At 39.0% G+C, this 27,537-nt stretch overlaps 2 protein-coding genes across 4 annotated transcripts; one reads left to right on the plus strand and one right to left on the minus strand.

Moving 5' to 3' along the window:
• Positions 1 to 208: 208 nt before the first annotated feature.
• LOC148861116 (nuclear envelope-associated protein 2-like) lies at positions 209 to 11,190 on the plus strand. Of its 3 annotated transcripts, none has more exons than XM_088986274.1 (7): positions 252 to 756; positions 1,373 to 1,784; positions 1,895 to 2,002; positions 3,445 to 3,906; positions 4,017 to 4,118; positions 7,673 to 7,833; positions 8,519 to 11,190. In XM_088986274.1, exons 2-7 carry the CDS (start codon positions 1,596 to 1,598, stop codon positions 8,643 to 8,645), a joined length of 1,149 nt encoding a protein of 382 aa, XP_088842400.1. In that variant the 5' UTR covers positions 252 to 756; positions 1,373 to 1,595; the 3' UTR covers positions 8,646 to 11,190. The 3 variants fall into 3 exon arrangements, with proteins under 3 accessions (XP_088842403.1, XP_088842400.1, XP_088842401.1); XM_088986275.1 differs by having other exon boundaries at positions 8,397 to 8,573; XM_088986277.1 differs by lacking the exon at positions 8,519 to 11,190 and having other exon boundaries at positions 209 to 756; positions 7,673 to 8,084.
• LOC148861117 (uncharacterized) lies at positions 8,723 to 11,583 on the minus strand. The gene is made up of 4 exons (XM_088986273.1): positions 11,318 to 11,583; positions 9,428 to 10,918; positions 9,218 to 9,308; positions 8,723 to 9,130 (listed from the first exon to the last, which is right to left on the minus strand). Exons 1-4 carry the CDS (start codon positions 11,379 to 11,381, stop codon positions 8,947 to 8,949), a joined length of 1,830 nt encoding a protein of 609 aa, XP_088842399.1. The 5' UTR covers positions 11,382 to 11,583; the 3' UTR covers positions 8,723 to 8,946.
• Positions 11,584 to 27,537: the final 15,954 nt, after the last annotated feature.

The raw sequence follows: 27,537 nt of genomic DNA on the forward strand, positions 1-27,537 counted from the left end.
CCGGTGGGTGTTATAGTAAATTACATACCTCAGATAATAAATCTATGGTATTTAATATTTATCGACGACGGATGTCAGGCCACGTGAACGGCTGGTAGAGATCGAGTCCAAATTTGGATTTGCCGCGCTTTGGGTCAAACCGAGCCAAAAAGATTCGACTCGACGCCTATTCATTGTTCCGAACCTTAGCTTCGGTACATCCGAATCACGTCTTTATTCACACCCCCAATTTCCAAACCCGTTTTTTAATTGCTTAATCTGCTCCGTTTGCGTCGCAACTACTCTCAGTAATAAATTGTCTGCTGAGAAGGAAACTCTGCATCTGATGTGGACGAACGCAAGAATCACAGTTTTTCTGTTCTAGGTTATCGGATCTCGGACGACTGATTGATTGACGAAGTAATTTCTGGTTTCGAGTATTTTTGGATCTATAACGACCATACCATCTATATTGGAGTTGCGAAAGAAAAAACTGTCGAGCTGATTTTCTGTGCATCTCCAACGATAAAGAAGTTTGCATTTCTCTTATTTGCTCGAGAAATAAAGCTGGTTAGGCGTTTGAGTTCAACTTCTTCTCTCAATGAAGATTCGGAGGGACTTAAGCTCTGCTCAGGGGATGCATTGAAGACGGTCAGAAAAACGCAGTTTAAAGGGACTCAATCTAGAGGAATTTGGAGCTTCTTCTGATTAGTATTCGGACCTCACACCTGAAGTTGGAGAGAAAAGAAAAGAGGCGTTTTTATTGTTTAAGCCAAGGTACGTCCTTGAGCAGTACAAGTAATTTGATTTTAGTCTTTCCTGTTTGAAGGCCGCAGAGTTCTAGTTGACGATTCGGTAACTCAAATCAGGATCATCTTAATATTTCATTGGCAAATTGATTACTTTTAGGAATTTTTTTTTCTTGAAAATTAAGTTCTCTGTCTATATATTTCATTTTTTCCTCCGTAGACCGGTGTTTTAATTGTACGTTTTTTCCGGCGTAAATATCCAAGTTTCATGCATTCTCGCCGCTTTGGACCTGTCTTTTTCGTGGTAAAAGACGTCTTTCTCTTGACCTCGCTTAATGCAAAAGATTTTCTTCTCAGATAAATAAAATAACAACGAAGTTGTGGTTGAAATCTGCTCGAGACATCCTTTGACAACACCGTTTTGTGATTCAACTAACGAGAAAATCAAATTATTTCTGTTATTCTTTTGGATTTACGTTGTTCTAAGCTATAAGTTTTATTGGTTTACTCTCTTAAAACACGATTTTGGTTCTTAGCCAGAAAAAAAAAGGAAAGAAAAATAGAAAATATTAACGAACAAAAAAGAAGTATCGCTCTGCTTCTCAAAATTTACGGTTTATTTGGTCTTTTCAAAATAAATGCAGTACACGGTTTCGACGTTGATGCGAATGCTTTTCAACGCACTAGGCCAGTAAAGATCGATGGTTAGGTTTTAAACAAAGTGGGAACACGATTGGAGTATCCGCCCAGCGCGTGTATGTTGGGAGGGTACCTAAGCTTAAGGTCGAGGACAGAGTTGCAGTAGCGGAAGGAAACTCTTTAACTTAGTAATCCAGATTAGTTATTTTGAGGGTTTCTCATGGTGATATGATGTCGGAGACATTGGACAAGCCCTCGTTGCCTGCACGAGACTTGGATCCTCTGTTGAAGGATCTCGACGAGAAGAAGCAGAGTTTCAGGAGGAACGTTGTTTCTTTGGCTGCTGAGTTGAAGGATGTTCGGAGTCGGCTTGCTTCACAAGAAGAGTCTTTCGCACGAGAAACCCTGTCGAGACGGGTACATGAGCTGAATCCACTTCCCTTGTTTTTTAGTTTAATTTCCATCTTTTTTTGGGACCCAGTTTGCGTTTCAATACGTGTGTATTCAGTGGGATTAGGGTTTCGCAGGTGGCAGAAACAAAGGCGAGGAGAATGGAGGAGGAGATATTTCGGTTGCAGAAAAGCTTGGAAGAGAGGGATGGACAGCTTCAGGAATCGACCTCTACAGCACAGCAGGTGTGACTGATTGAAGTTTTTGGTTTTATCTATTTAATTTCTTTTTTCATTCGTAGGAATCTGTTTTTTCCTGTAAAAGTATTGGTATTTATTAATCGGTTTTGATATCTTATCCATGTTTGATCTCGTTTGCTGAAGGTTTTTTGCGCCACTTCATTGTTCCTTTTTGGAACATAGTGCCTAGTTATTCAACCCACGAAAGCCTTTTCTCATCTTTTTGTTTGGTTTTGCTTTTGTTCTTTTCTAGCTATGACTTCTTAGGAAAAGTGCTAAATTATTGTTGCTTTTCTATTTGGTTTCCTTTGGTTTAAATAATATACCAGCAGAAGAAATTTCTGTTAACAAAACTAGAATTGTCGAAAGAACAATATGTTAACTAATCAATTCTTGTTTTATTGCTTGAAAGCGTCTACTTTTATCTGTTCAAATTCTGATTGCGATTTTTAAGAAATACGATTGTCATTGCTTCCCTTTTGTTGCTGAAATTGCAGCAGCAGTTGGAACAAATATGAAGAAGAGTGAAACCAGAGATGGTACATTTTAGACATAAAATGTTAATAGAACAAAAGTAAAAATTATAAGGGTTTAAAGCAAACCAAAGGGAGGGGGGGGGGGAGAGTTGGCAACGAAAATTTTAATATAAAAAATCATGAATCCCAAGGCAATTCCTTAGATTCCATAGGAACCATCTTTCACTTGTAATTATCTAAGGTAGTTTTTTACTAAAAAAATATCTAAGGTAGTTAAGGTTTTGAAGCTTTCAAAATGTTCAAGACAGTACACACTAGGTGTATTGATTGAAACCCTAGCAGATAGCCAGATAGGAAAATAATAAGAAGAAACTAATATAAACTCCTACTCCCACAAAATAAATAGTTTAGCTTAACAATGCTTATTTAATGTAAAAAATAAAAGAACATCAAAATATTTCATAGTACCATGTACAAAATAGCTAGGCATTTAAGCATTATGTTATTAGTGTGGTAACAGGAGGTTGCTGCTACTATGATGTTGAGGTGCTTTAGTGTCATTATCTCAGCATGCCAGCTTCCGTGTTCAACTGTTCATCCTTATTTTAGAGAGTTTCACTAGATCGATAATGCAATTTTAAAATATCATGCTATCATTCCCAGTATTTTAAGGTGGTCATGTATATAACTTTGCTCTCTGCTTGCTATATTTGTGGACAAAACTAGGCTTTTTGAGAGATTGTGTGTTGGTGGTTCTCCTTTTTGTTTTGCACAAAACTCTGGAAGCTTGCAATCTATTCTAATGGCACATTATTATTTATAAAGGCTCCTATTAGTCCAAATATTTGGAAAGAATTTGGTCTTTGTGAATGGAGTGTCTTTCCATAAAGGATAACAATTGTAATTATTGGTTTCATTTTATTGTGCATTAAATATGCTGCATCCTAATGGCATTATTCTTATGAAGTGCAGTACCTCAAGGAGTTGGATGATCTAAGATTGCATCTATCAGCCACTCAAGCAACTGCAGATGCAAGTGCTGCATCAGCTCAATCAGCCCAGTTACAGTGTTTGGCCTTATTAAAAGAATTAGATGTCAAAAATAGTTCACTGAAAGAACACAAGGGCCGTGTCAATAGGCTAGGAGAACAGCTAGATCTTCTGCAAAAGGAACTTCATGCACGGGAGGCTTCTCAGAAGCAGCTGAAGGATGAAGTTTTGAGAATTGAGGAGGAGATTATGCAAGCAATCACCAAAGCTGGAGCTAACAAGGATTCTGAACTGAGAAAAATCCTAGATGAGGTTTCTCCAAAGAACTTTGTGAAGATTAATAAACATTTGAATGCAAAAGATCAAGAGATAGCAAAGCTGCAAGATGAAATCAGAATTATGTCTGCACATTGGAAATTAAAAACCAAGGAGCTTGAGTCGCAGGTATATCCCTTATCAAGATGAGCAGTATGGTTACCTGTACATGCCTAAAGTGTTATTTCATTTTCTAGAGGAATTACTCATTTATTAGTTTTTACATGATTATGGGACAGTTAGAGAAACATCGAAGAGCTGATCAAGAATTGAAGAAAAGGGTATTGAAGTTAGAGTTCTGTCTTCAGGAAGCACGCTCTCAGACAAGGAAGCTCCAAAGGGTATTAACATGTCCTTACTCCTGTTATCTTATTCTTATTTTTTTGGTGATAGCTTTCTTTGAACTACAATCTGTTTGAGTGCAAATCCAAGGTGGGTGCAAAACTTGTACATGGTTTAGATTTGCAGGCGCTTGTTTGTAGCTAGGATATGTACCTTGGGTAAAATTAGCAATTTTAGCCTTTTCCATATTTATTCGAAATGCAAATTTTGCAATCCAAAAATCCATCAACTGAGGAACATTTTAATTTTTAAGATATGTGCCTTGCTTGAATCCAGGTGTAGCTCCTTTCAAGAGGAGCATGCCAAGGTTGAGTTACATGGAAAGTTGGCAACCCGGACACATCCCTTTATAAATTTGCATTTTTTAGTTACTTTTTGTGTGCATTGTTTTATGTTTTCAAACCTTAGTTTATTAACTTTCAAATGAACTTTTATTGGTGTATGTGCACTAATAACAATCCACTAACTTTTAAAAAAACAAAAACAAAGACCTTTTCAATACTTGAAGCTCTTGTTGTGAATAGAATCTCAGGTAGCAAAAGTTCCAATAAAGAAACAACAAGAATACAACTGAATGACTGATCTTTGATCCCTAATCCTAAAATAGAATGAACTGCAACCAAATTACCGAAACCTCAAAACCAGCATATTTTTATATATGGGCATAAAATTTGGGGCCAATGGCTCTTCACCTCCGTGAATGCCCCAATCTTGAATCTCCTAGGATTAGGAAAGCATGCTAACTACTTGAAATGTTGTAACTAGGTGATGGACAAACATGTTGAGAATTTAGATGGTCAAATTGTTGAGTGCTTGAAGCATTTTGGTATTATCCATATTTGTTTGCTTTGAATTTTAATTGGTTCTATATATTGTTTTTATTTTAATTTGAGTTAGTAGGTCTTTGCCAAGGTGCAGCACTTAGCCCTTATTTATTTGCACTGCTTATAGATGAATTGACTAAGCATGTTTAGGATGAAGAAGTCCCATGGTGCTTCTTGTTTGGTGATGATATTGTTTTAATTGATAAAACTAATGAGGATTAAATGCAAAATTAAGTTTATGGATGAATGCCTTAGAAACAAGAAGTTTTAAAATAAGTAGGAGCAGCACAAAATACTTGTTGCTGATGATATTGTTTTAATTAATAAATCTAATGAGGATTAAATGCAAAATTAAGTTTATGGATGAATGCCTTAGAAACAAGAAGTTTTAAAATAAGTAGGAGCAGCACAAAATATATGCAATGTAAATTTAATAATAATAAGGCATCCTTAGGATAGGAGACCGAGAAATAACTCAATATGTTCCCATAAAATGGACGAAATGGAAGGGTGCACCTGGAGCTTTCTGTGATAGGTAAATACCATTTAGATTAAAAGTAAAGTTCTAACAACAATTGAATGGCCAGCAATATGGATCAAAGTATTGAGCAGTCAAGAAACATGTCCACAAAATAATTGCGGCAGGAATGCATATGTTGAGATGGATGAGTGAAAAAACTAGAAATGGTAGGGTCAGAAATGAACTAATGAAGTCAATTTTAGGAACCTAGGAGTAGTTCCAATAAGTGATAAAATGACAAAAGGTAGACTTGATGGTTTAGTCACATGCATAGATGACCACCTACAACACTTACAAGAAAAAGCGAGTAGTTACCAATTGAAGGGGCTAGGATCAGACCAAAAGGGACAGGGACTGTTGGAGTAGTAAGAAATGATCTAAGCATTCACAATTTAACAGTGGATAATAACATTAAACAAAATGGAATGGCAAAACAGGATCCATATAGCCAATCCCTTATAGTTGGGTTAAAGCTTATAGGATGATGAGGTTTTCTTGAGAACTTTTTTTTTTTTTTTAATTCAGATTTTCATATTTTAATGTACTAAATACCTTTTTTCAAAATTTTTGAGAATATTTCAAAACTTGTGCCTTGGGCTCTACAGGACCCTCGCAATTTTTTGGTGCCTCTGTTGTTTAGAACACTTTTTGTACAACCCTCATTCCACTTGAAATCTCTCTCATATTAGTGGCAACCACATTATTTTACTTTTATTTTACTCTTCCCAAGAAACAAAGGCAAAGTAAAACCTGAAGCAAAGAACCATCATTTGCAATCCCCAATTGCTCTTCCATGCATTTACACCTGTTCAAGTGAAATTTCCCTACTGAATTTTTTTTTTTTTTGATCAGCAAAGGTGATTTTATTAAGAAAAATGAGATGAGAATTAATACAGAAATTGAGTAGCCTCGGCTACCCCATTAGACTTTAATATTTCCACCTAAGATTTTGTTTTACAGCCTTACAACTGAGCCCAAAAACAATGTTCCCTATTAGCCCCTTGCTTTGCTAGTTGGTCCGCAAACCCATTTGCTGCTTTTGGAGTCCACTGAAATAATAACTGTATGTCCTTGGTAATGTGATTAGGTTTCTTGATCTCATTTCTTAACACCCATGGAGTCTTTCCATTCTGCTATAGCCAGCTTATAGTTACTTTGGAATCGCCTTCTACAACCAGCTTTCTCACACCTATTTCTATGGCTTTTTGTATTCCAAAGACCACTGCTTTTACTTCAGCTGTAATGGAGTCTCCCCATCCAATAGGGCCCGAATACAGCCCCACTACTTTCCCCACCAATTCCAGCCACACCAGGGTTGCCAAAGCTACTCCCATCAAAGTTTAATTCGAGGAATCCAGATTCAGGAGGATCCCAATTTCTTAAAACCTTCTTTTTTGCTGATGATGAGGATGCTACAGTCCTCCAGTTCCTAATTATATCATCCGCAGTAATGTCTGAAAATAATCCCATAGATTTTACCCATGAGATCACTTTTATCATATCCCTTCTATTAGTAATTCCTTACACCTTTTCTTTCCTTAAAAAATTCTCAGATTTCTTTCCTCCCATAACATCCAAAGCACTACTGCCCGTGTGCATCTCCACAGAGTTCTTCCTCTTCTTTTTGGCTACCTGAAAGTGGAGGCGCCAAACAGTCTTTCCAAACTCACTGGGGTATCCCACCTGCATCCAAAGAGAGAAAAGAACCATTCCCAAATGCAGCTAGCAACAGGACAGGAAACAATATATGATGAGCAGTTTCACCATTTGATTCACACAAGCAGCACCAATTGGGTGAAAGGCACCATCCAGGCCTCTTCCTCTGCATCAAAAACCCCTTCCCTATGGTACCATTACTTTTATTCCACCCTTGCCCTAATTTCTCTACTTTGTTTGTCTGTAGTCTTCTAATTCTTAATGCTTCTATTAATTATGTGAGAAATAAGATGGTAATTCTTCTATTGCAGAATGAGCCCAAAGAAAATTGCGTCCAAACAGTGCCATGTTCGGTGTCACTCTACACCGCACTTCCCTCTAGTTTTACCATTTTAAACTTTTTAATTTTTTATTAGTCTCTTATTTGTACGTTTGAAATAGGGAAGGTTATTCTGATAGGGTTGAAATAGAGGATGTTGATTTTCAGATTTGGCATGCTGGATGTTTTAGTACCTTATTTGGACAATTATCTCAGATTAATTCTCTTTGGCAGATGGGAGAGAGGAGAGACAAGGCTCTGAAAGAACTCGGGGATCAGTTGGCTACAAAACAGGGAGAGAATGCAGTAAACGGCAAACAAAATTTCTGGGAGAGCTCTGGCTTCAAGATTGTAGTTTCCATGTCAATGTTGATCCTGGTGGTTTTTGCAAAACGGTAAAATTAATTATTTACTTTAGTAGCTATATAGTGTAAAGGAATTTAGAGATACAGTTTTACAAATATTAAATTTTACTGAGACAAGATAAGGTATTTGGCGAAGTGTTATGTTTTGTATAGTCTGCAGTGGCTGTCACATACCTTTAGCAGAAACCAAATTTCAATGTTTGCATGTAGTAGTTGTCTATCCAACTAGTGAAAATGAAGATGTAATTTTTTGCTCCAGTTTTTTGGTGGGGCTTCTAAAAGGTGTCCATTGAATATCTTCTATGGTTGATATTCCTGGAGGACACGTTCACAATAATCTTCTATACACCAAATAAATTAGGTTAATTTTAAGTCGCATCTCTCGGATGTAGTCTTATAGATAATCCAGAACAATCTATATTGGGTAGGTTTCATGTTTATTTGTCACGTGAATAATTTCATTTACTTTTAATGGAAAACTAAATTGGAGTTAATAGAAAAAATGAATACGAGCTAGTTTCCTGAAAGCTGTAACTGACTTTATTGACTCTTAACAAGTGGAAATTTTAGATGCTGTGGCCTCTTTCTCTCAGATATAATGGAAAACTGTAATGGCACCATAGCAGCATTTCACTGCAGTTGGCATCCCAATGTTGCGTTGGTATTTTGATCTATGGATTTCTGTTGGATGCTCATTGTGCCTTCTTATACTCAGAAGTCAGAACTATGCGTTTTCCCATCCTGAAGATTGCTTGTTGAGCATCGTGGAAGATGGAATGGTGAACCAACTGCTCCAATGGTGCAAACTGCCAAGACAGGTCACAGGGCGATCTTTCATGTAATTGATCAAAATTGTACTCCATGCGGGTGCAAAAAACCACGGATACTAGTACTGGAAAGGAAAGAGAGCTTAAGATTCTTTGATGCTACGCATCTCTTGCTTGAAAATTGCATTACTGGAATATACAAGCATGGTATTTCAACAAGTCTACGATTATTTACGACACTAAGCACTAGGTACTAAAAGAACTGTATCCAGTTTCTATTGTCCAATGCAAAAGCTGTACAATAAACCTAAGTTGCCTAGTTTATGATCCTTGGAACCCTGAAGGCCTGGCCTGCTGTTGCAATTAAGGAGAGTATTTACATTCTCATCGTTAGTGTCACAAAGATGATGGGCATTACCAATATGATATATCCAACTTGTGGCTGCAAAGTCGCTGAGATGGACACCGATGTGCTGCTTCCGGGAGGTGGTTGGGTTCCAAAAATTGTTGTAGGTGTAGCAGGGTTGCTCGTGCCAAACACTGGTGCTGGTGAATTAGAGCTGGAAATTGATAATTTGGGGAGATGAATTACTAACCAAAAGAAAGATTGAACTGATTCTAATCACAACAGTTTCAGAGTAGTTTACCTTGTTGCTGGTGGAGATAATAATGATGATGATGATGATGATGATGATGATGTGGGTGTGGATGTTGATGGGTAGACACAAGAACCAATGCCTGCTTGTCAGAACATGTATATGATGATATCAGTATTCATTCTGGGCAGCAAATATTTGCCATCTTTTCACCCACTTGCATGTAATAGATAGGAAACAGGGGTCAAATTGTGCTCTTACTCGGATTGGTGTTAACAATCACAGCAGTTCCTCCGAAGTCGCAACTGGACGGCACTGGATTCTTCTGGAAGTAACTGTTAAATGCATAAGAAGCATGGTTTTGTAGAGTGTTTGGATTGTAGCAGCTTTCTGTAGGTTGGATTACCGAACAGTCTGCTCCTCCAATGCCACACGCATAGTCCAGTGCATTTTGTAGCGCATTCTGCAATATCCCACTCTTGGCTATGCACCAACTTTGCCCTGGAATAATTGGTGCACCTGTTGTGGCTGGAGCCGCTGGGTTTGTGGTGGGTGTGGTTACAGGCGTTGTGACAGGAATGCTGCCGGGCGGTGATACTGGATAAGTAGTCACTGGGTTGGTTATTATCGGTGTTGTGGGACTGGGAGTTGTTATAGGGGTCGTAACTGGATTTGTTATTGGCACCGTTGCAGGTGGATTTACAGGGTTTACGGATGGAACAGTGACCGGTGTGGAGGGAACTGTCACTGGAGTGGTTGCAGGATTTGTTGGCGTTATGGTAACTGGGTTTGTAACTGGGTTTGTAGAAGGCACTGTAACAATCGTCGGTGTGGGATTTGTGGGGAGAGTGGCCGCTGGTGAGCTGATCACATCATGTTCATATAGGGTTGTTCTTGTTGAGATGGGTTTTTGTTTCATGTCGTGGAGTTTGTGGGAGGAGGCAAGCATCTGTTCCTCTTCGTTATTGAGTTTCTTCTCGGATTTTACCATCGGAGAGATCTGTGCAAATAGCCCAGACACGCTACCTTTGGCCTCAGTATTACTTTCTATATTTCTCATTATCTTACTGGAAAATTCAGAGACGTCTACTGCATTAGAAACGACGGAACTACTAACAGTCACAACCAAGGGAACGCCACTGTAATAAAGAGCAGTAGAGACATTGATAACCCTCTCAATCACCAGTTGGGTAATCCGTTCTCCCATGTTCAACTCTCTATTAATTACAGTCTCTATGACCATAAAGGACTTGGATTTTCTAAGAAAATTGACAATCTCATGTAGATCTCCTGACTCCTGTTTTTTGTTGATGTTCTCTAAGAATGACAACGACAAGGAAACTGAGACCTTTACTTGACTCTCGAGGGCAAAGCTAGTGAGTACTGAATGGATGGAGGTCAAGGTGGGAAACAGCAAAGGCAACTGAATCTGAGCTATTGAGTTATTACTGCTGGTGCCTAGTATGATGCTAGTGATGTTTACGTGCGGGAGAAAGGTCAGGAGGTTGGTTCTGAGCCACGACAGAGTTGAAGATTTGGATTTTCTCAGATGTTCAACCTGAGTTTCATTTAAGTAGATATCAACGGGTACACCTGTGTCGGACAGTTCATCCAGAACACTGTGATCTGCCGCAAAAATTCTCTTCATATCAGATGGGAAGACCTTGTTTTCTTTGAGGAAGGATAATATTTCTTTAGGTGATGAAGTTGCACCTTCTCTCCTTGCATCGTAGGAGAAACCCACCAGAGTTTCTGAAGATTATTAAAACATGCAAATAAAATTCGAAAAGATACCTTTAGAGCAAATAGTGTAGTGAAAAAACACAAAAGAAAGTAATGAATCAATTCCCATTTCCCCCAAAAATTAAAAAAAGATTAGAGGGTATTTATGCGATTTCTCATATAAGAGAATCAGTCTGAAGAACTATTTTGAATCTAGCACCCGGGTTTGATCTTCCTTCATTATGGCTCAAGTGGAGGAAAAAGACGTCTCTATTATAAGCTTGGTCGTTTCAGATTTCTCAGCTTGGAACAATCATACACAGAATTAAATGGTCATGAAGATGATTCCGCGTTTGAACAAAACAAAAAGAAGAATGCCCTAATTCATTTCTTTTTCCCTTGGGAGTTGCAAGTATGAAGTGCACTTACTCGAAAAACAGACGTTGAGGACAGAGAGGAGGAAGAGGAAGCTCGTAGAAACTCCAGCAGCCATTAATATTAGAGGTGGTTCTGAGTTCTGGAGGAGACCCAACTGGATATTTTATGTGATTTATGCAAAAATTGTGTTCGGAGGGCATTGCACTAAGCATTGCAATGAGAGAGAAAGAGAGCAGGGGTAAAGTGTTATACTGGATAAAGCTATGAGCATAGAAAAAGGAGCTGCGGGAAATAAAAAAGAAAAAAAAGAAAAAAAAAAAGGTAAAGGAAAGCTGAATTTGTTGAAATTGTCGACGACAAAAGAGGTTACTTTGTCACGAAGGATGAGGCTGAGCCGCTGAGCTTTCTGTTCTGGTTCACCCACTACTAGAATCAAGACTATCGCTTTTCTTTTCTTTTTTTGGATTGTTATAATTCAAAATGAGAGGATTTAAAATAAAAAAGAAAAAAATTGAGGGTCCCCGTTGAAACCCAGTTAGCAAGTACACGTGGATTAAAAAATTTGATCATACGGTCCAAACAAACAGTTCTTTGCAATTAAAAAAAGTAAAAAATCAATTAAAATAAAAAAGGGTTAAAATGATTATCAGGTTGAGCGGATCAATAGTTTGATTGCCTGGATTAGCAGAATGCTGATCAAATCAACAGTTTTGGCATCGATATGGTGCCATGTAAGCATCACATCAAAGAAACTGGTGTTTCAAACAACGCCTTATTGTTTGGCATCGTTTTTCAAGAAAAAAAAATGTTATTCCAAGCCATGTCTTGAAAATCAAGAAAGTGGTATGGAGTAACGTTAAATTCAATGTTTTCTGAGAAAATGACAAATTAATGCCAACGGTGCAATGATGTGGCATCATTTAGGATGTTGGATAATATGGATCAATGCTGAAAATGTTGCTTTTAGCATTGGTGTCAAACAAAACCAGTGTTGTTTTCTCAGAAAATGCCTATATGACAGCACCGGTTCCAAACAAAAAATAAACACTATAACTCTACATGCTTAACACTGATTTTATGAGAAAATAGGGTGATGTTTTTCAAGGGTTAATTGTAATTGGTTGCTTGGATGTTATTCAAGTTAAATGTTCTAACCGTCTATATCACTCTTGGGTCAATAGTGATTCAAAAACCATGATATGATGTAACCACCCATTGCTTGAGGAAGAGCATCCATCTCTGAATCCTCACCCGTATTTCTTTTGGCGGGTTGTATTGTTCATTTTCATGTTTTGAAAAGAAGAGTTCTATAATATCCTCTATAACATGTTTGGAATAATGTTAAACAAAAATTTTTTTGAAGGCTTAAAACATAGTTCATTCATTCAAGAAATTGATGCAATTACAAAGAATTGCCAACAAGGCCAATCAGAACTCAGATACAATTTCTCAAGAAGAATAAAATATATAAATGGATGAAAGAGAACATAAAAAATTTCTACAATCAAACAATGGTGAATTAAAATCACCAACAGAAATAGATAAGCACAACTCCATTCCACCACAAATGGCGAGAGAAATGACAAGAGAGGTTCCCAAAAGATATTGCAAAGAGCTGGTAATAGTATAGTTGGGGTAAATCCGCAAAACATGGTAGAGCCCCAAATATTACAACCACTACCAGAGATTGTAACTGCCTTTCACAATTGCATCTGTCGAAAAATGGCAAATGGAACTGATCATTAATTGCATCTACCGGTATCGAATGCCCAATACAGGATCCAAGAGAAAGAAACCCCCTTGTCAAAATACCTGCAAAAAGAAGGAAAAAAAAGCACAAAAGAGGCAAATAATGGAGAGAACCAAATGGGAAAGGTGAGGGAAATAGATGGAAGAACAATGGGAAATAAAACAGTGGGAAGAATGAAGAGAACCAGATGGGAAAGGTGAGGGAAATAGATGGAAGGAAGAACAACGGGAAATAGAACAATGGGAAGAATGGAGAGAACGGGATGGGAGGAAGAATGAAGAATGAAAGTAGGGGAAGAGGGAAGAAAAGGAACAACATAAAGAGAAAAAGAAACAAGAAAAAAAAAAGAGAGGATAATAGAAAGGGGGATTCCCCAAAGGGAACCACCCCAATAGAAGATTGATAAAACCTCGAGAAACTCTTGAGAGAGGGAATAGTTTCGTGATCTACAGAACGGTTTCACGAATTACAGAGAGGGAATGAGTTCGGAGATGTTCCTAATACACAGTGCGGAGATGCGCTGTGGGACATTGTGGGAACGTCTTTCACACACACCAAAAGTTAGGATTGTTAAACAGAAAATTGGAACAATAAAAGATTCAGCTATTTGAATATATGCTGTAAGAATAAGCAACAAAGTTATAATATCGATTTGAGTCCGCGCTTTTTAACATCCATCAATATTTTTATATGAAATGCAGCGATTTAGTATTATATAAACTGTATGCATGCACTTAGACTTGGCAATCGGGTTGGGTGGGTCGGGTTCAGGTTGAGTCAAGGTATTTCGGGTTGATTTTGGGTTGGGTTGTCAAATGCTAGATCCTAATCCTAAATGTTCAGGTTAGAGTTGGCCCATGGGTCAATTCGGGTCATCCCAAAAAAAAATTGAAGTTTATAAAAATAAAGAAAAATTACATGAAAAATGTCAAAATTAAAAGAATTAACCTTAAAATTCTAAATATAAAATAAAAACTTGAACATTTAACAATTTAAAGAGTAAACAATAAAAAGTAAGACTAAATAGAAAAAATTAAAGAATGGAAACTTCTAATAATACATAAATAATCCCAATTAAACTTAACAATTGGATCAGCGGGTTGACCCATGACCCAACCCAATTTTTTTTTAGTTGGGTCGGACCGGGTCTTTTTCACATTCGGATTGTTAAATATAAGACCCTAACCCTATTTTTTTCGGGTTGAGTTGGGTCAGATTCGTGGATTGGATCAACTTTTTGCCAGGTCTACATGCATTTACATAAAATTGCTATTACAAAATATCAAAAACTAAACTGATTTGCTCATCAGGGTTTCTGTGGGCGTGCAGCTCTTTTCTCCCTTCAAAACATTAATGAAGTAATAATGTAATCCACCTCAGGATAACAGATCCATCATGGTGATACAATCTATTGAAAAAAGATTAAAAGAAAAAAAGAAAGAACCAGTCAAATCGAAAGCGTCATCATCTGTTAATAAGGCCTCATCCCCAAAATTAAAGCAACGCAAGGATTCAAAATAAAGACGGCCATGTCCCATGTGGGTTGATAAAGAACTAATTATTTAATTAACAACTTGAAATACATCTCTTTCCAATTCAAAAGTCGCTCTGAACAACTTGAAAGCGATCTGTTCCTTCCGCCTTTAGGAATGATTGGGTGATGATCTAATCGGCCACTAAATATATAATGCAAAATGCTTCCAAAAAGGCTTCCACAGTCCTCCAGTTTCCTCCTTCATCAACTCTCTAGTTTGAGATTTAAAATTCCAGTTCACAGATACTATTTGTTTTTTTAATGGAGATGATTCCTGAAAAGAATGGTAGAATCTATCGTATGAATATCAAAACTGTTGCGGAATGGGTGGACGAATTTCAAAAATTTTCTACATACATTTCAACTAGGAATCATATTCCCTGATTTTAGAATCAAGATTCAAGGATCTTACTTGAATTAGAATCGAACCAGATCTTAACCAAAAGAGAAGGGAGTGATTATACCTGATCCTGAGAAATAATATCTCCCAAAGTTGGTGTTCACGCTCAATGAAGACACCAAGATCTGCTCCTGCTGAAGATGACACAGCAACTGTGGAACAGAACCAGCAGAGTGCGTCCTACACACTGAATCCTTCACAAGAATCCTTTGGAAGACAATGAGCACCAAACTGAATCAGCCTTTCAGCAAAGACTGATATCAAGAACTCTTTCTTGATCTTTCTCTGACAGAGAAATCAAACTGCAGTAGGAGGTGGCGGCTGCAGAAGGAGAAAGCTAGAGAAGATAATGGCGAACTGCTTTTTTCTTCTCTAGGGTTTCTGAGATCCTATCTCAAAACTGCGGAGTGTTCTGTGTAAATCCCTAAGGTTCGAATTCTTGTAATTCAAAATTAGAGTATCCTCCAATTGCTTAATGATTAAGAAAAACTCCTAATCATATCAGGAGTTGCCCTTATCCAAATTTGTATTTGGATTAGAACTCTTCTTAATCTTATTTGCAGATTAGATAAACTTTAGGGCTCATCCTAATCTCAGATCTGCCATTTGTTAATGACTGATCAAATCAGCCCAGTTCAAAATGGGCTTTAGGCCTAATAAGAATCAAGTGCTCAAAAGTCTTCCAAACTGTTGCCCAGTTGGGCTTCTCAGTATGGCGTGGGACCCAAGCATTGATCTACACACCAACTACATAGGTTCGGCCCAGCCTCTATTACAATGCCTAGCCGAATTCACTAGTGAGACCAGTGAACCCCCTGAACCCATCACATGGACCCTATGGGCCCAATACTTACACTAAGTGGTCCTTGGGCCAAGCCATCTTATAAAAACCCAGGGACTGTGGGAGGTGCAAGATTAACCCATCAGGTATCATACCAAATGGCCTTACACTTAACCTCTTAACCCATAATGATCAAGCACTACCCGACAAGAGAGGACCTCTCCCTCGACTGTAAGGAGCAGTGTTGCACTCTCTACTTACATGGATCCCGGGAATTAAAACCATTTGCAAATATTTTGAAACCATACTTAGGTATATATCATATATATAAATTTTGCAAAACAAAATTCCAACGATTGAAATCAACTGTCGGTAGTTTGGTTTCAATCAGAGAGAGTGCATCCCCAATCATTACCTTTGTCCGACAAAGGGGCCGATCCCGTCACTATGATCACCCACTTAGATGAATTCTCAGACTATCCCAACATACCCAGGTTTTGACCCTCGCTAAGGATCTCACTGATTGGCATATCAAAGACAGCCCAATCCGACACCTAGTGCAGTACCATAATCGGGTCTAGGGGTCAGGTGTAACTTTCTAATTTTGCCCATCAATCTCCAAGGTCCAGGGCAAAGTTGGAAATCTGGTCCAGTTCAAGGGTTCAAGTAATTTTACACTGCGTGTGCCTTGGGTCTCACCTTGGCGGCTGAGACAAGCCACCCCAATAATTGGCAGCACACCAATGTCAGCCTTGATAGGATAAATCTCCCCAGACTTATCCAATGGCTATGAATATTTAAAACCAACACAAGTCTCATTAAGTGTCCATTTTTAGGGTCTTACATAGAAGTATACCACACATCATGAATCAAACATGTACTTCATTTATTTACATTAAATATCAAAAGTACATCAGAATTGATTGAAGCTAAGGGCATACAAAAAACTATCCAACAGCTCCCACTTTCACTTAGGTCCAATCTGGTACGAGCTAGAGTCCTATACTTTCCATGTGTTTCTCAAACACCTTCTGTGTGAGTGGCTTAGTTAGGGCGTCCCCTCTACCAGCGATCTCCCGCAGTACATGGTACTTCCTCTCGATGTTCTTTGACTTCGAGTGGGCCCGAGGCTCCTTAGGCTGGGCGATCGCTCCATTGTTGTCACACAACAACGGGATGGGTGATGTACTGGACGGAACCACTCCTAATTCGTGAACGAACTTCATCCACACAGCTTCCTTGGCAGCTTCACTTGCGGCAATGTACTTGGCTTCGGTTGTGGAGTTTGCCGTGGACCCCTGTTTGCTGCTTTTCCAACAAACAACACACGATCCTATCGTGAAAATATACCCAGATGTAGACTTTCTATCATCTGGATCCGACTGAAAATCGGCATCAGTATACCCCAAAATTTGCAATGAACTACCATCGAATACTAGACAAAACTCTTTTGTCCTTCGAAGGTACTTGAGTATGTTCTTCACAGTAGTCCAATGCTCCTGCCCTGGGTTGGCTTGGAACTTGCTTATGACACTCACCGCCTAAGCAATGTCAGGGCGAATGCACAACATGGCATACATGATGCTCCCTACGGCTGAGGCATAGGGAACGTCTTTCATGCCCTCAATCTCCTCAGAAGTCTTGGGAGACATCTTCTTGGAGAGAGTGACTCCATGCCTGAAAGGAATGTTTCATTTCTTGGAGTTCTCCATGCTATACCTTTTGACAATTTTGTCAATGTAAGCAGCTTGGGATAATCTAATTATCTGCTTCGATCTATCTCTATAGAGTCGAAGACCTAGTATATAGGAAACATCTCCAAGATCTTTCATGGAGAACTGCTACGAAAGCCACACCTTGACCGAAGTCAACATTCCTTCATCATTCCCAATGAGTAGGATATCGTCCACATATAACACCAAAAAGGTGACCTTATCCCCACTAGACTTCCTATAAACACAGGGCTCATCCGGATTCTGCTCAAAGTCAAACAATTTGACGACACAGTTAAAACGGATGTTCCAACTCCTAGAAGCTTGCTTAGGTCCATATATGGATCTATTAAGTTCACATACCATGTGTTCCTGACCAGCAACAATGAAGCTTTGTGCATGTAGATATCTTCACTAAGATCTCATTTAGGAATGCGGTTTTGACATCCATTTGCCAAATCTCGTAGTCATGGTATGCTGCTACAGCTAGCAGGATCCTAATGGATTTAAGCATGGCCACGGGCGAAAAGGTTTTCTCATAGTCGATGCCTTCTTTCTGAGTATACCCTTTCGCCACCAAACGAGCTTTGTAGGTCTCAATCCTGCCATTGGGGCCCTTCTTCCTCTTATAGATCCATTTGCAACCAATTTCTTTTACCCCGGAGGGCAGATTTACTAGAGTCCAGACTCCATTGGCCTCCATCGAGTCCATCTCAGCTCTCATGGCCTCCACCCACTTTTGGGAATCTATGTCCAACATAGCTTCTGCATAAGTCACGGGATCCTCCTCACTAGTCAAGGCTTCCACTAGGTAACTATCCTGGTCATAACCATAACGGAATGGTGGCCTGGCTACCCGGGTGGATCTTCTAGGTTAGTCACTACCTGGAACCTGCAGGACATCTCCCACTGATCCTGAGCTCTCCTCATCAAGAACTATTTCCTGACGATGAGTGTCCAAGATATAATCCGCCTCTAGGAATAGTGCATTTCGACTGCAGAACACTTTTTGCTCACTTGGGTCATAGAAAAGATAACCCACTAAATCCTTTGGGTAGCTTACAAATAGGCAATGGCTGGTCTTGGATTCCAACTTGTCCGCACTCGTTCTTTTAATGTGCGCAGGACAACCCCAAATCTTCAAGTGTCTAACACTTGGTTTCTTTCCGGTCCATAGTTCGTATGGAGTTTTCGGAACCGATTTGGTTGGAACCCGATTCAACATGTAAATTGCGGTCTCCAACGCATATCCCCAAAAGGATGTGAGTAATTCTGAGCGTGTGAGAAGTGACCAGACCATGTCTAACAATGTCCTATTCCTCCTCTTTGAAACACCATTAAGCTGGGGTGTTGCAGGAGGAGCCAACTATGAGATAATCCCATTGGCCTTCAAGTAGTCCCTGAATTCGTCAGAGAGATACTTGCCACCTCGATCTGATCGAAGGGCCTAAATTTCTCTCCCTAACTGTTTCTCGACTTCTTGTCTGAACTCTTTGAACTTTTCAAAGGATTCAAACTTCTGTCTCATCAGGTACGCGTAAGCATATCGTGAAAAATCATCGGTAAAGGTGATGAAATACACGTGTTGGTTGCGGGTCCTAACACTCAGGGGACCACATACATCACTATGTATAAGGTCAAGTGTGCCTGTACATCTTTCAGGCTTACCGTTAAATGGCCGCTTTGTCATCTTGCATCTAAGGCAAGGCTCACAAGTGAGAAGGTTTTCTACGATCAGAAAACCCAAAGGACCATCCTTTACCAATCTTGTGATTCAGTCAACACCGATATGGCCAATTCGGTAATGCCACAGGCACATAGGACTAACCATGTCACGAGTCATTTTCTTGGGGGTTTCGACTGACGTAGTTTCAGTTAGGTTAGTTTCTAGAGAAGGATGTAGAACATAGAGACCGCTCTCCAGTTCCCCGCATGCGATGAATTTGTTGTTCCTTTTGATAGTAATCATATTACTAAAAGAGACAGTATATCCATCCACACACAGTTTAGAAATAGAAATCAAATTTCTTCTTAGATTTTGTTCCTTTCAGTACAAGAATCCCTTCTCTAAAATTTAATTCTACGATTCCTATCGCCGTAGCTGCAACACTTGCAGAAGTCCCCAAGTAAAGTGCCACCTCTCCTTCACTCAGCCTTCTGCTTACTTTGAAACCCTGCAGTGAATTACACGCATGAGTTCAAGCCCCAGAGTCAACACACCAGGACACAGAAGTTACTAATAAATTAGTTTTCGTGACACAAATTTCGAAAGTACCTTTCTTAGATTCCAGGTAGGCAGGACAATTCCTCTTCCAGTGGCCAGCCTGTTTACAGAAGTGACAGGCACCGGATTCCTTGTCTTTCTTTTGTTTCTTAGATGTGGTGGCCTTCTTTTGTGGCTTTCTCTTTGCCTTCCTCTTCTTGCTAGACTTTCCAGCTTCAACAAGCATGGCTATCGGCTCATCCTTCGTTATTAATTCCTCAGCTCTTTGCAACATATTGTTGAGCTCTTGGACGCTGACATTTAGCTTGTTCATATTGTAATTCATAATGAACGGGTTGAAGGACGGAGGCAGAGAGTTGAGAATAGCATCGATCTATGTGACCAAATCTAGCCCGGAACCAAGGGCCTCCAGCTCATTTATGTAGCCCATCATCCAAAGACAATGGCCATGCACTTGCTGCTCCTTCGTCATCTACGTGGTCATGAACTGTTTTAGGACCTTTTGTCGAGTATAACGATTATGCTCTTCGTAAATAGTCTTCAGGCTATCCAATATGTCTTTAGCAAGTTCAATCTGATCGAACTGCCTCTATATTGGATTGTCCAAAGAGGCTATGATATAGTAGCGGGCCAGGAAATTTTTATCCTCCCATTCTTGGTATTCTCTCCTTCGGGCCTCAGAAGCCCTATCCCCCAAATGATCCGGAGTAGGAATTTTAGCCACCTTATTCAGTTTTTCTGAAGCCAAGACCAGCATAAGGTTTCTGTACCAGTCGGCATAATTGGGTCCCTTAAGCTTGTTGTCATCAAGCAACTTAGCAAATTGTCCGTTTGCCATTTTTTGGTAAAATAGCAAAACGTTAGTCCACAACCTTTAGTTTGACTCATTTTCCATTTCCATTTGTTCATCTCTAAGATTTCCCTCCTATCATAGTGACGGAGACGGCAAAATGTCTCTGGAAATGTGAAAAATCACATTGGGTGCATGGAGACAACTGTTTCAATTGCATAACCCCACCACCCTTTTGTGACGGATCACATCCACTCATCGTATGAGTTTCCCTTTGGCCTCTGTCAAACAAGGTTCATAGCCATTTCCAGGTAAACCTTTCTGTCCAGTGAGTGCTCACCCATCATATTCAGGTTACGCCAAGGTATAGTGAGAGAGTTTCCATTTTCTGGTGAAGCCCCTCCCAGATCGGTCTATGACGCCCCTATCATCTTATGAAACACTCTGACAGACCCAACAACAAATGGATAGCCTAATTTTATGGTGCATTTCCTCATTAGTGAATGACCCATCATCGTGCGAATGATGGAAGGCCTTTAGAGAGTCCATCATATGGATCTTCTTATCACATGCACTCATATTACTGGAGGGAACAAAATTACGCCCTAGTTCTATTTTAGGTCAAACCAAACTGGCTCCCACTGACTTTCATAAAGTCAGATTTCTGGTGGGCCTAAATCGGCTAGGGTTTCCGCATGCGCCCCTTTTCAGGGTTGTGGGGCTCACCATGTAAGGAGGGGGTCATCCAATGACCTTAGGAGACACCATGGCAATGATGTGCATTCAGCCATGGTGTGTGCAAGAGCCACTAAAGAAACATCATGGGCCAAGTGCTTATGGCCCATGGTCGCAGCACATCAAACATCCACACATCACATGATATGGAAGAACTGATCCAATCAATCACTAGCTGTAAAGCCCATTATCTAGCCCAACAAAAACACAATATTAACAATTAATATCATCTAGGTATATGGGCTGAATAGCAGTTAGCAGTTCGACCCATATAGCTTTTCTCACAAAAGTGGGCTTTTGCAGTTTTAACTCTTTAAAACCGGGCTTTACAGGTTGGGCCTAATTAATCCATGCAATTGAACATCAGATTTGGGCCTGAAAGTGTGAGAAAATTGGACTGAAAATAGTCTCCTTTCAAACCTTAGATTTAGTCCAAACAGATTTGGTCCAATATGGTCCGGAACTGATTTTCAATTCAAGAATTAATTCAGGAAAGATCTGAAATTAATATTTCTGATTTTAGACAATCATAAATCAGACATGGACTGTTCGCACCACCTGCAAAACAGAGGTGAGTCACTAGGGTTGTAGTTTCACAAACTGCAAAACACAGAATGCGATCCCTCCATCTGCAAATCTCCAGCGTCGCCGTTTTCTTCAATCAAGAAAATAAAATAAAATTTAAATCCTATTTCTATTAATTAATTACATCCTTGATTGAATCCTATACATTCAGTCTAGAAAAATAAAAAAAAATTATTTTATAGACCGAATTGAATAGAAATTACAAAAAAAAGAATGCGCAGACAATCTATGCCAAAACTGCACTTCGATCTCCAGGTATGAATAGTCCATTAAATCAAGAAATAAATAAAGAACAATTCTAGATAAATTTCAGATTTAAACAAAATTAATTTCAGATCAATCGCCCTCAACAAGAAACAATTTCTTGAAACAAAACAACAATATGCATGATACCCGAATAGAACAGCTTCTACCAAATTGCGTAGGTTCAGATCTGATTTCTTAGTTCAAGATTCGAACTTGGCTCTGGTACCACTGAAAGGGACGGTAGAATCCATTGTATGGATGCCAAAACTATTGCAGAATGGGTGGGTGAATTTCAAAAATTTTCTACCTACCTTTCAATTGGGAATCGCATTCCCTGATTTTAGAATCAAGATTCAAGGACCCTATTTGAACTAGAATCGAACCAGATCTGAACCAAAAGAGAAGGGAGTGATTATACCTGATCTAGAGAAATAATATCTCCCAAAGTTGGTGTTCACGCCCAAAGAAGACACCAAGATCTGCTCCTGCTGAAGATGACACAGCAACTGTGGAACAGAACCAGCAGAGTGCGTCCTACACACTGAATCCTTCACAAGAATCCTTTGGAAGACAATGAGCACCAAATTGAATCAGCCTTTCAGCAAAGACTTTCTTGATCTTTCTCTGACAGAGAAATCAAACTGCAGTAGGAGGTGGCGGCTGCAGAAGGAGAAAGCTAGAGAAGATAATGGCGAACTGCTTTTTTCTTCTCTAGGGTTTCTGAGATCCTATCTCAAAACTGCAAAGTGTTCTGTGTAAATCCCTAAGGTTCGAATTCTTGTAATTCAAAATTAGAGTTTCCTCCAGTTGCTTAATGATTAAGAAAAACTCCTAATCATATCAGGAGTTGCCCTTATCCAAATTTGTATTTGGATTAGAACTCTTCTTAATCTTATTTGCAGATTAGATAAACTTTAGGGCTCATCCTAATCTCAGATCTGCCATTTGTTAATGACTGATCAAATCAGCCCAGTTCAAAATGGGCTTTAGGCCTAATAAGAATCAAGTGCTCAAAAGTCTTCCAAACTGCTGCCTAGTGGGCTTCTCTATATGGCGTGGGACCCAAGCATTGATCTATGCACCAGCCACATGGGTTCGGCCCAGCCTCAGTTATAAGGCCTATCTGAATTCACTGGTGAGCCCAGTGAATCCCCTGAGCCCATCACATGAACCCTATGGGCCCAACACTTACACTAAGTGGTCCCTGGGCCAAGCCATCTTATAAAAACCCAGGGACTGTGGGCCGGTGCAAGATTAGCCCATCAGGTATCATACCAATTGGCCTTACACTTAACCTCTCAACCCATAATGATCAAGCACTGCCCGACAAGAGAGGACCACTCCCTCGGCTGCAAGGAGTAGTGTTGCACTCTCTACTTACATGGATCCCGGGAATTAAAACCATTTGCAAATTTTTTGAAACCATACTTAGGTATATATCATATATATAAATTTTTCAAAACAAAATTCCAACGATTGAAATCAATTGCCGGCAGTTTGGTTTCTATTAGAGAGAGTGCATCCCTGATCATTACCTTTGTCCGACAAAGGGGCTGATCCTGTCACTATGATCACCCACTCAGATGAATTCTTAAACTATCCCAACATACCCAGGTTTTGACTCCCGCTAAGGATCTCACTGATTGGCATATCAAAGACAGCCCAATCTGACACCTAGTGCAGTACCATAATCGGGTCTAGGGGTCAGGTGTAACTTTCTAGTTTTGCCCATCAATCCCCAAGGTATAGGGCAAATCTGGAAATCTGGTCCGATTCAAGGGTTCAAGTAATTCTACACTATGTGTGCCTTGGGTCCCACCCTGGCGGCTGAGATAAGCCACCTCAACAGTTGGTAGGACACCAGTGTTAGCCTTGGCAGGATAAATCTCCCCAGACTTATCCAACGGCTGTGAACATTTAAAACCAACACAAGTCTCATTAAGTGTCTAGTTTTAGGGTCTTACACAGAAGTATACCACACAACATGAATCAAACATGTACTTCATTTATTTACATTAAATATTAAAAGTACATCAGAATTGATTGAAGCTAAGGGCATACAAAAACTATCCAACTGTTCCATTGTAGATGATCACTCAATTACAAACCACAAAGAAACCATCATTTCCTCCTAGATGGGGTTTTCAGTTTTTCAGACACCCCCATAAACAAATGATTGAATTGGATAGGACCAATAAGCATTTATAACAGATAAATACTTGGGCATTAACTTCTTTTAACATAGCCTAATAGTAAAGCATTAATTGGCTTCTTTTCTTATTCCCAGTTTGAGATGGTCAGACATGAAATCATGGGGTGACAGGGGGAGGAAAATAACTTCCTTCCCTTGCAGCCCTTGCAGTAAGCAAGCTAAAGTGGAGGAAACCAGGTATTTGCAAATAGAGAGATCACTGCATTAGTTATGAAGTTTGGATCTGCTGACCACAATACGTACATTGTTGGCCAACTTCACACATTAAGATCTCTTGTACTTTATGTCATTGATATTCCCGGCTGTATGAATGTGACCAGAAATGTGTTGTTTCAGCAAACCCAAGTTCTCAGCTATGATTTCTTTTGCCTAGCAGGAGTTTAGCTTGGCACAAGTATTTTGTTTCCATGGGTCCACTCTTCATTTTCAATGGGTTAATGAGAACCAAGATACCCATATTCTTCTTTTAGATTTATGTAGAGTTCATGGAAATTTTATTTTCTGTGGGTATCAGATAAGTGATAGCCATCTCCCAGGTAGATAAAATAACTTTCCCACCTAGGGGGGGGGGGGGAGAAGTTGCCAATACTTGAATAGGACATAATTATCACTTTTAATAATGATTTTTTATGGTGAAAATGGTCATTTTATTATTTACTCGAGAAATAAAATAACATGGGTAGATGCAATTACTTGGGTAAGCATTTCCCAAAAAACACTTACCCAAGTAAGTGCATTTACCCAGATAATTAACTTCCCATAAAGTGGAGCCTTAATTGTAGCTCATTGTGGCATAGAATGAGCAACAATCCTGAGATTGAATGAAATCTGCCCTAACTAAACAAACAAGGCTTTAATCTCAAGTAGTTAAAATGACTAGCAAAGTAGGTCTAACATATAGATAGACCTAGGTCTTGTTGGTTTCCTCTTAACTCTTACCTCTTAAGAGGAATATTAATACTTTAAGAGGAAAATGGTTGTTCATTTCCCCTTATCTCTTATTTCTTAAATAGGAATCCTCCATTCTTTTGTTTTTCAATGATCACATGAAACAAAAAACACTTATCCTTTCTTATTATTATTAATTAATTCACAGTTATTAAATATTAATTTTTAATTAATTATTATAATAATTAGTATTAGTAAGAAATTAATTATTAGTTAAATATTAATTATTATTATTATTAACTATTAATTTATAATAATTATTACAATTAATTATTAATAATTAATAACTCATATTTAATTAATTAATAATTAATAGTTATTATTAATTCTTTGGGGTTAAAATGGACATTTGAAAATTTTTAGAATTCAGAACAAAATTCCTTGCATTCAAAGTTGAGAGGAAAGAAAAGTTCACCAATTCCAATATACCTCTTAATGTAATTATTGCACTTTCAGATGTCAAACGTCAAAGCAAATGAACAGGCTCCTAGTGTTAATATTCTTAATGTAATTATTGCAACTAACTTGTTGAGAAAGTGCTAGTTTCTCCACTCTACTACTAAGAAGTTTCTCAAATTGGATTTGGTACTCCTGTATAGACCTAACTTGTCTTAACTTAGTGAGATCACCAAAGAAATCATCATAGTAAGTTGGACCATACCTTGCATGTAATCCCTCCTTCAACAGGCCCCACGTCAATTCCTCTTCCTCTTGCTTCAGTAGTCAATACCACAATTGGACATCTCCTTCTAGATGGTAGGTAGCAAGTTGAACTTTCTCATGCTCTTTGGTTCCTTGCAACATGAAGAATTGCTCAACTCGGCAGATCCAACACGTTGAGTGCTCGTTCCCGTCGTACCTTGGGAAATCCAACTTAGCCAATTGAGGGGTGAAGGTGGTGTTTGTAGAGGTTGTGTAAACCCCCGTGTCTACTGCCCTTCCCTGATGTAACTCGATTGTTAGAACTCTCTCCAGGTTCTTGACTTGGGTTGAGAGTCAGTTGCTCTAGGCATTGGTTCATGTTGGCAAGCATCTCATGCATCTCCTTCCTCAACTGTTCTTGTCCCGAAGGCTAGAGACTCCATGGTACTCTCCAACTGGTTAATCCTAGATTCTTCCATATTTGGCTTTGGTACCAGATTGTCACGGCCTTGATAGAATTCAGCCGATTGAAGACAAGCTTTCCAACCCTGCTTCTTCTTGGAGCGACCTATTATGGATGGGGAACAAAAGAAAGAAAGGGTCAAAATTGAGAAGACAGGTTATACTTGAGAGGGATAACCAGACCTCATCCTTGTTCGAAGAAAAGTTATGAGAACAATAATCCACTGCTTAATTTTCAGAATCCACAATTTTAAATAGCGAAAGAAGCATGAAAAATATAGGACTCCAACAACCTAGACACTAGGGTTGTTCATAACAAGACCCAAACCGACCAAGCCAACCAACCCGGTCTGATCCAACCCGAGTTGGTCGGTTTTTCTTCATCACCGGTTGGTTTCGGGTTACAAAAAACATAAACCAATGGTTCGGTTCGGTTTCGATTTTCACACATGAAAACCATGAAAAGCTGGACTGGAGTGTTCTATGACCACCAAAATCTCAGAACAAGAGGGGATGAACAACATCAAGTGAACTTAAAAGTGAACTTAATTGGTGATTTTGAATACAGATCTTTTGTTACGACCCAACCAAGGATAAGTATAGTAATCAAACTGTGTTGAAAGATGCATGTGGGTTAGGGATGTGAAAATTGTATGAATGCTTATAGTAACTAGCATATGGATCTTAGCACTACCTCTTGTATCCTCTTGAAGAAAACTCAGCTAAAAAGGTCTACCGGATCGTAGCCATTGTCCAGTCATTATTACTCAAGTCCTTTTGAGTTGGCTAAATGTGTCATATCTCATAGGCTGTTTTATAGTATGTCATAATCATTCAAGTAGAAATAATGGCACATCTGAAGGGATGGGAGATCTATCATATGGATGGCTGAACCCTGTAGGAAGGTTGGGTGAAATTTCAAAAATTTCTTTACTCCCATATGGGAATCGTATTTCTGATTTAAAAAACTACATTTTCAAGGTTTGTTCTTGTAACCAAACCAGACCAAATCTGAAACCAAGATTAGGGAGAGTTATACCTAATATTGGAATCCATGCAAAATTGCTCTTCCCAACATAGGTGTTCACGTCCAAAGAGTGTACCAAATCATCCCTCCACTGAAAATGGCACAGCTTAGGATGAGGTAGGATCAACAAGTAGTTCTTCACCAAGAACCTTTGATTCTTCAGTAAGAATCGAATGGGGTAGTGAGCACAGCTTCAAAATTGTTTCTTCTAGCAAGAAACAAT

Source organism: Nelumbo lutea, chromosome 4 (assembly GCF_056320005.1).
Source record: "Nelumbo lutea isolate HS-2025 chromosome 4, American lotus-T2T, whole genome shotgun sequence".
In the NCBI taxonomy this organism is placed as follows: Eukaryota; Viridiplantae; Streptophyta; class Magnoliopsida; order Proteales; family Nelumbonaceae; genus Nelumbo; species Nelumbo lutea.

Bases quoted from the DNA above. Each gene is read 5' to 3' on its own strand.
- LOC148861117 (XM_088986273.1), bottom strand. From the start codon at position 11,381: ATGGCTGCTGGAGTTTCTACGAGCTTCCTCTTCCTCCTCTCTGTCCTC. The intron at 10,919-11,317 runs GTAAGTGCACTT...AATAATCTTCAG, and splicing joins CCTCAACGTCTGTTTTTCGA to AAACTCTGGTGGGTTTCTCC. The intron at 9,309-9,427 runs GTAAGAGCACAA...TCTGACAAGCAG, and splicing joins GATTGTTAACACCAATCCGA to GCATTGGTTCTTGTGTCTAC.
- LOC148861116 (XM_088986274.1), top strand. From the start codon at position 1,596: ATGATGTCGGAGACATTGGACAAGCCCTCGTTGCCTGCACGAGACTTG. The intron at 1,785-1,894 runs GTACATGAGCTG...AGGGTTTCGCAG, and splicing joins GAGAAACCCTGTCGAGACGG to GTGGCAGAAACAAAGGCGAG. The intron at 3,907-4,016 runs GTATATCCCTTA...ATTATGGGACAG, and splicing joins CCAAGGAGCTTGAGTCGCAG to TTAGAGAAACATCGAAGAGC.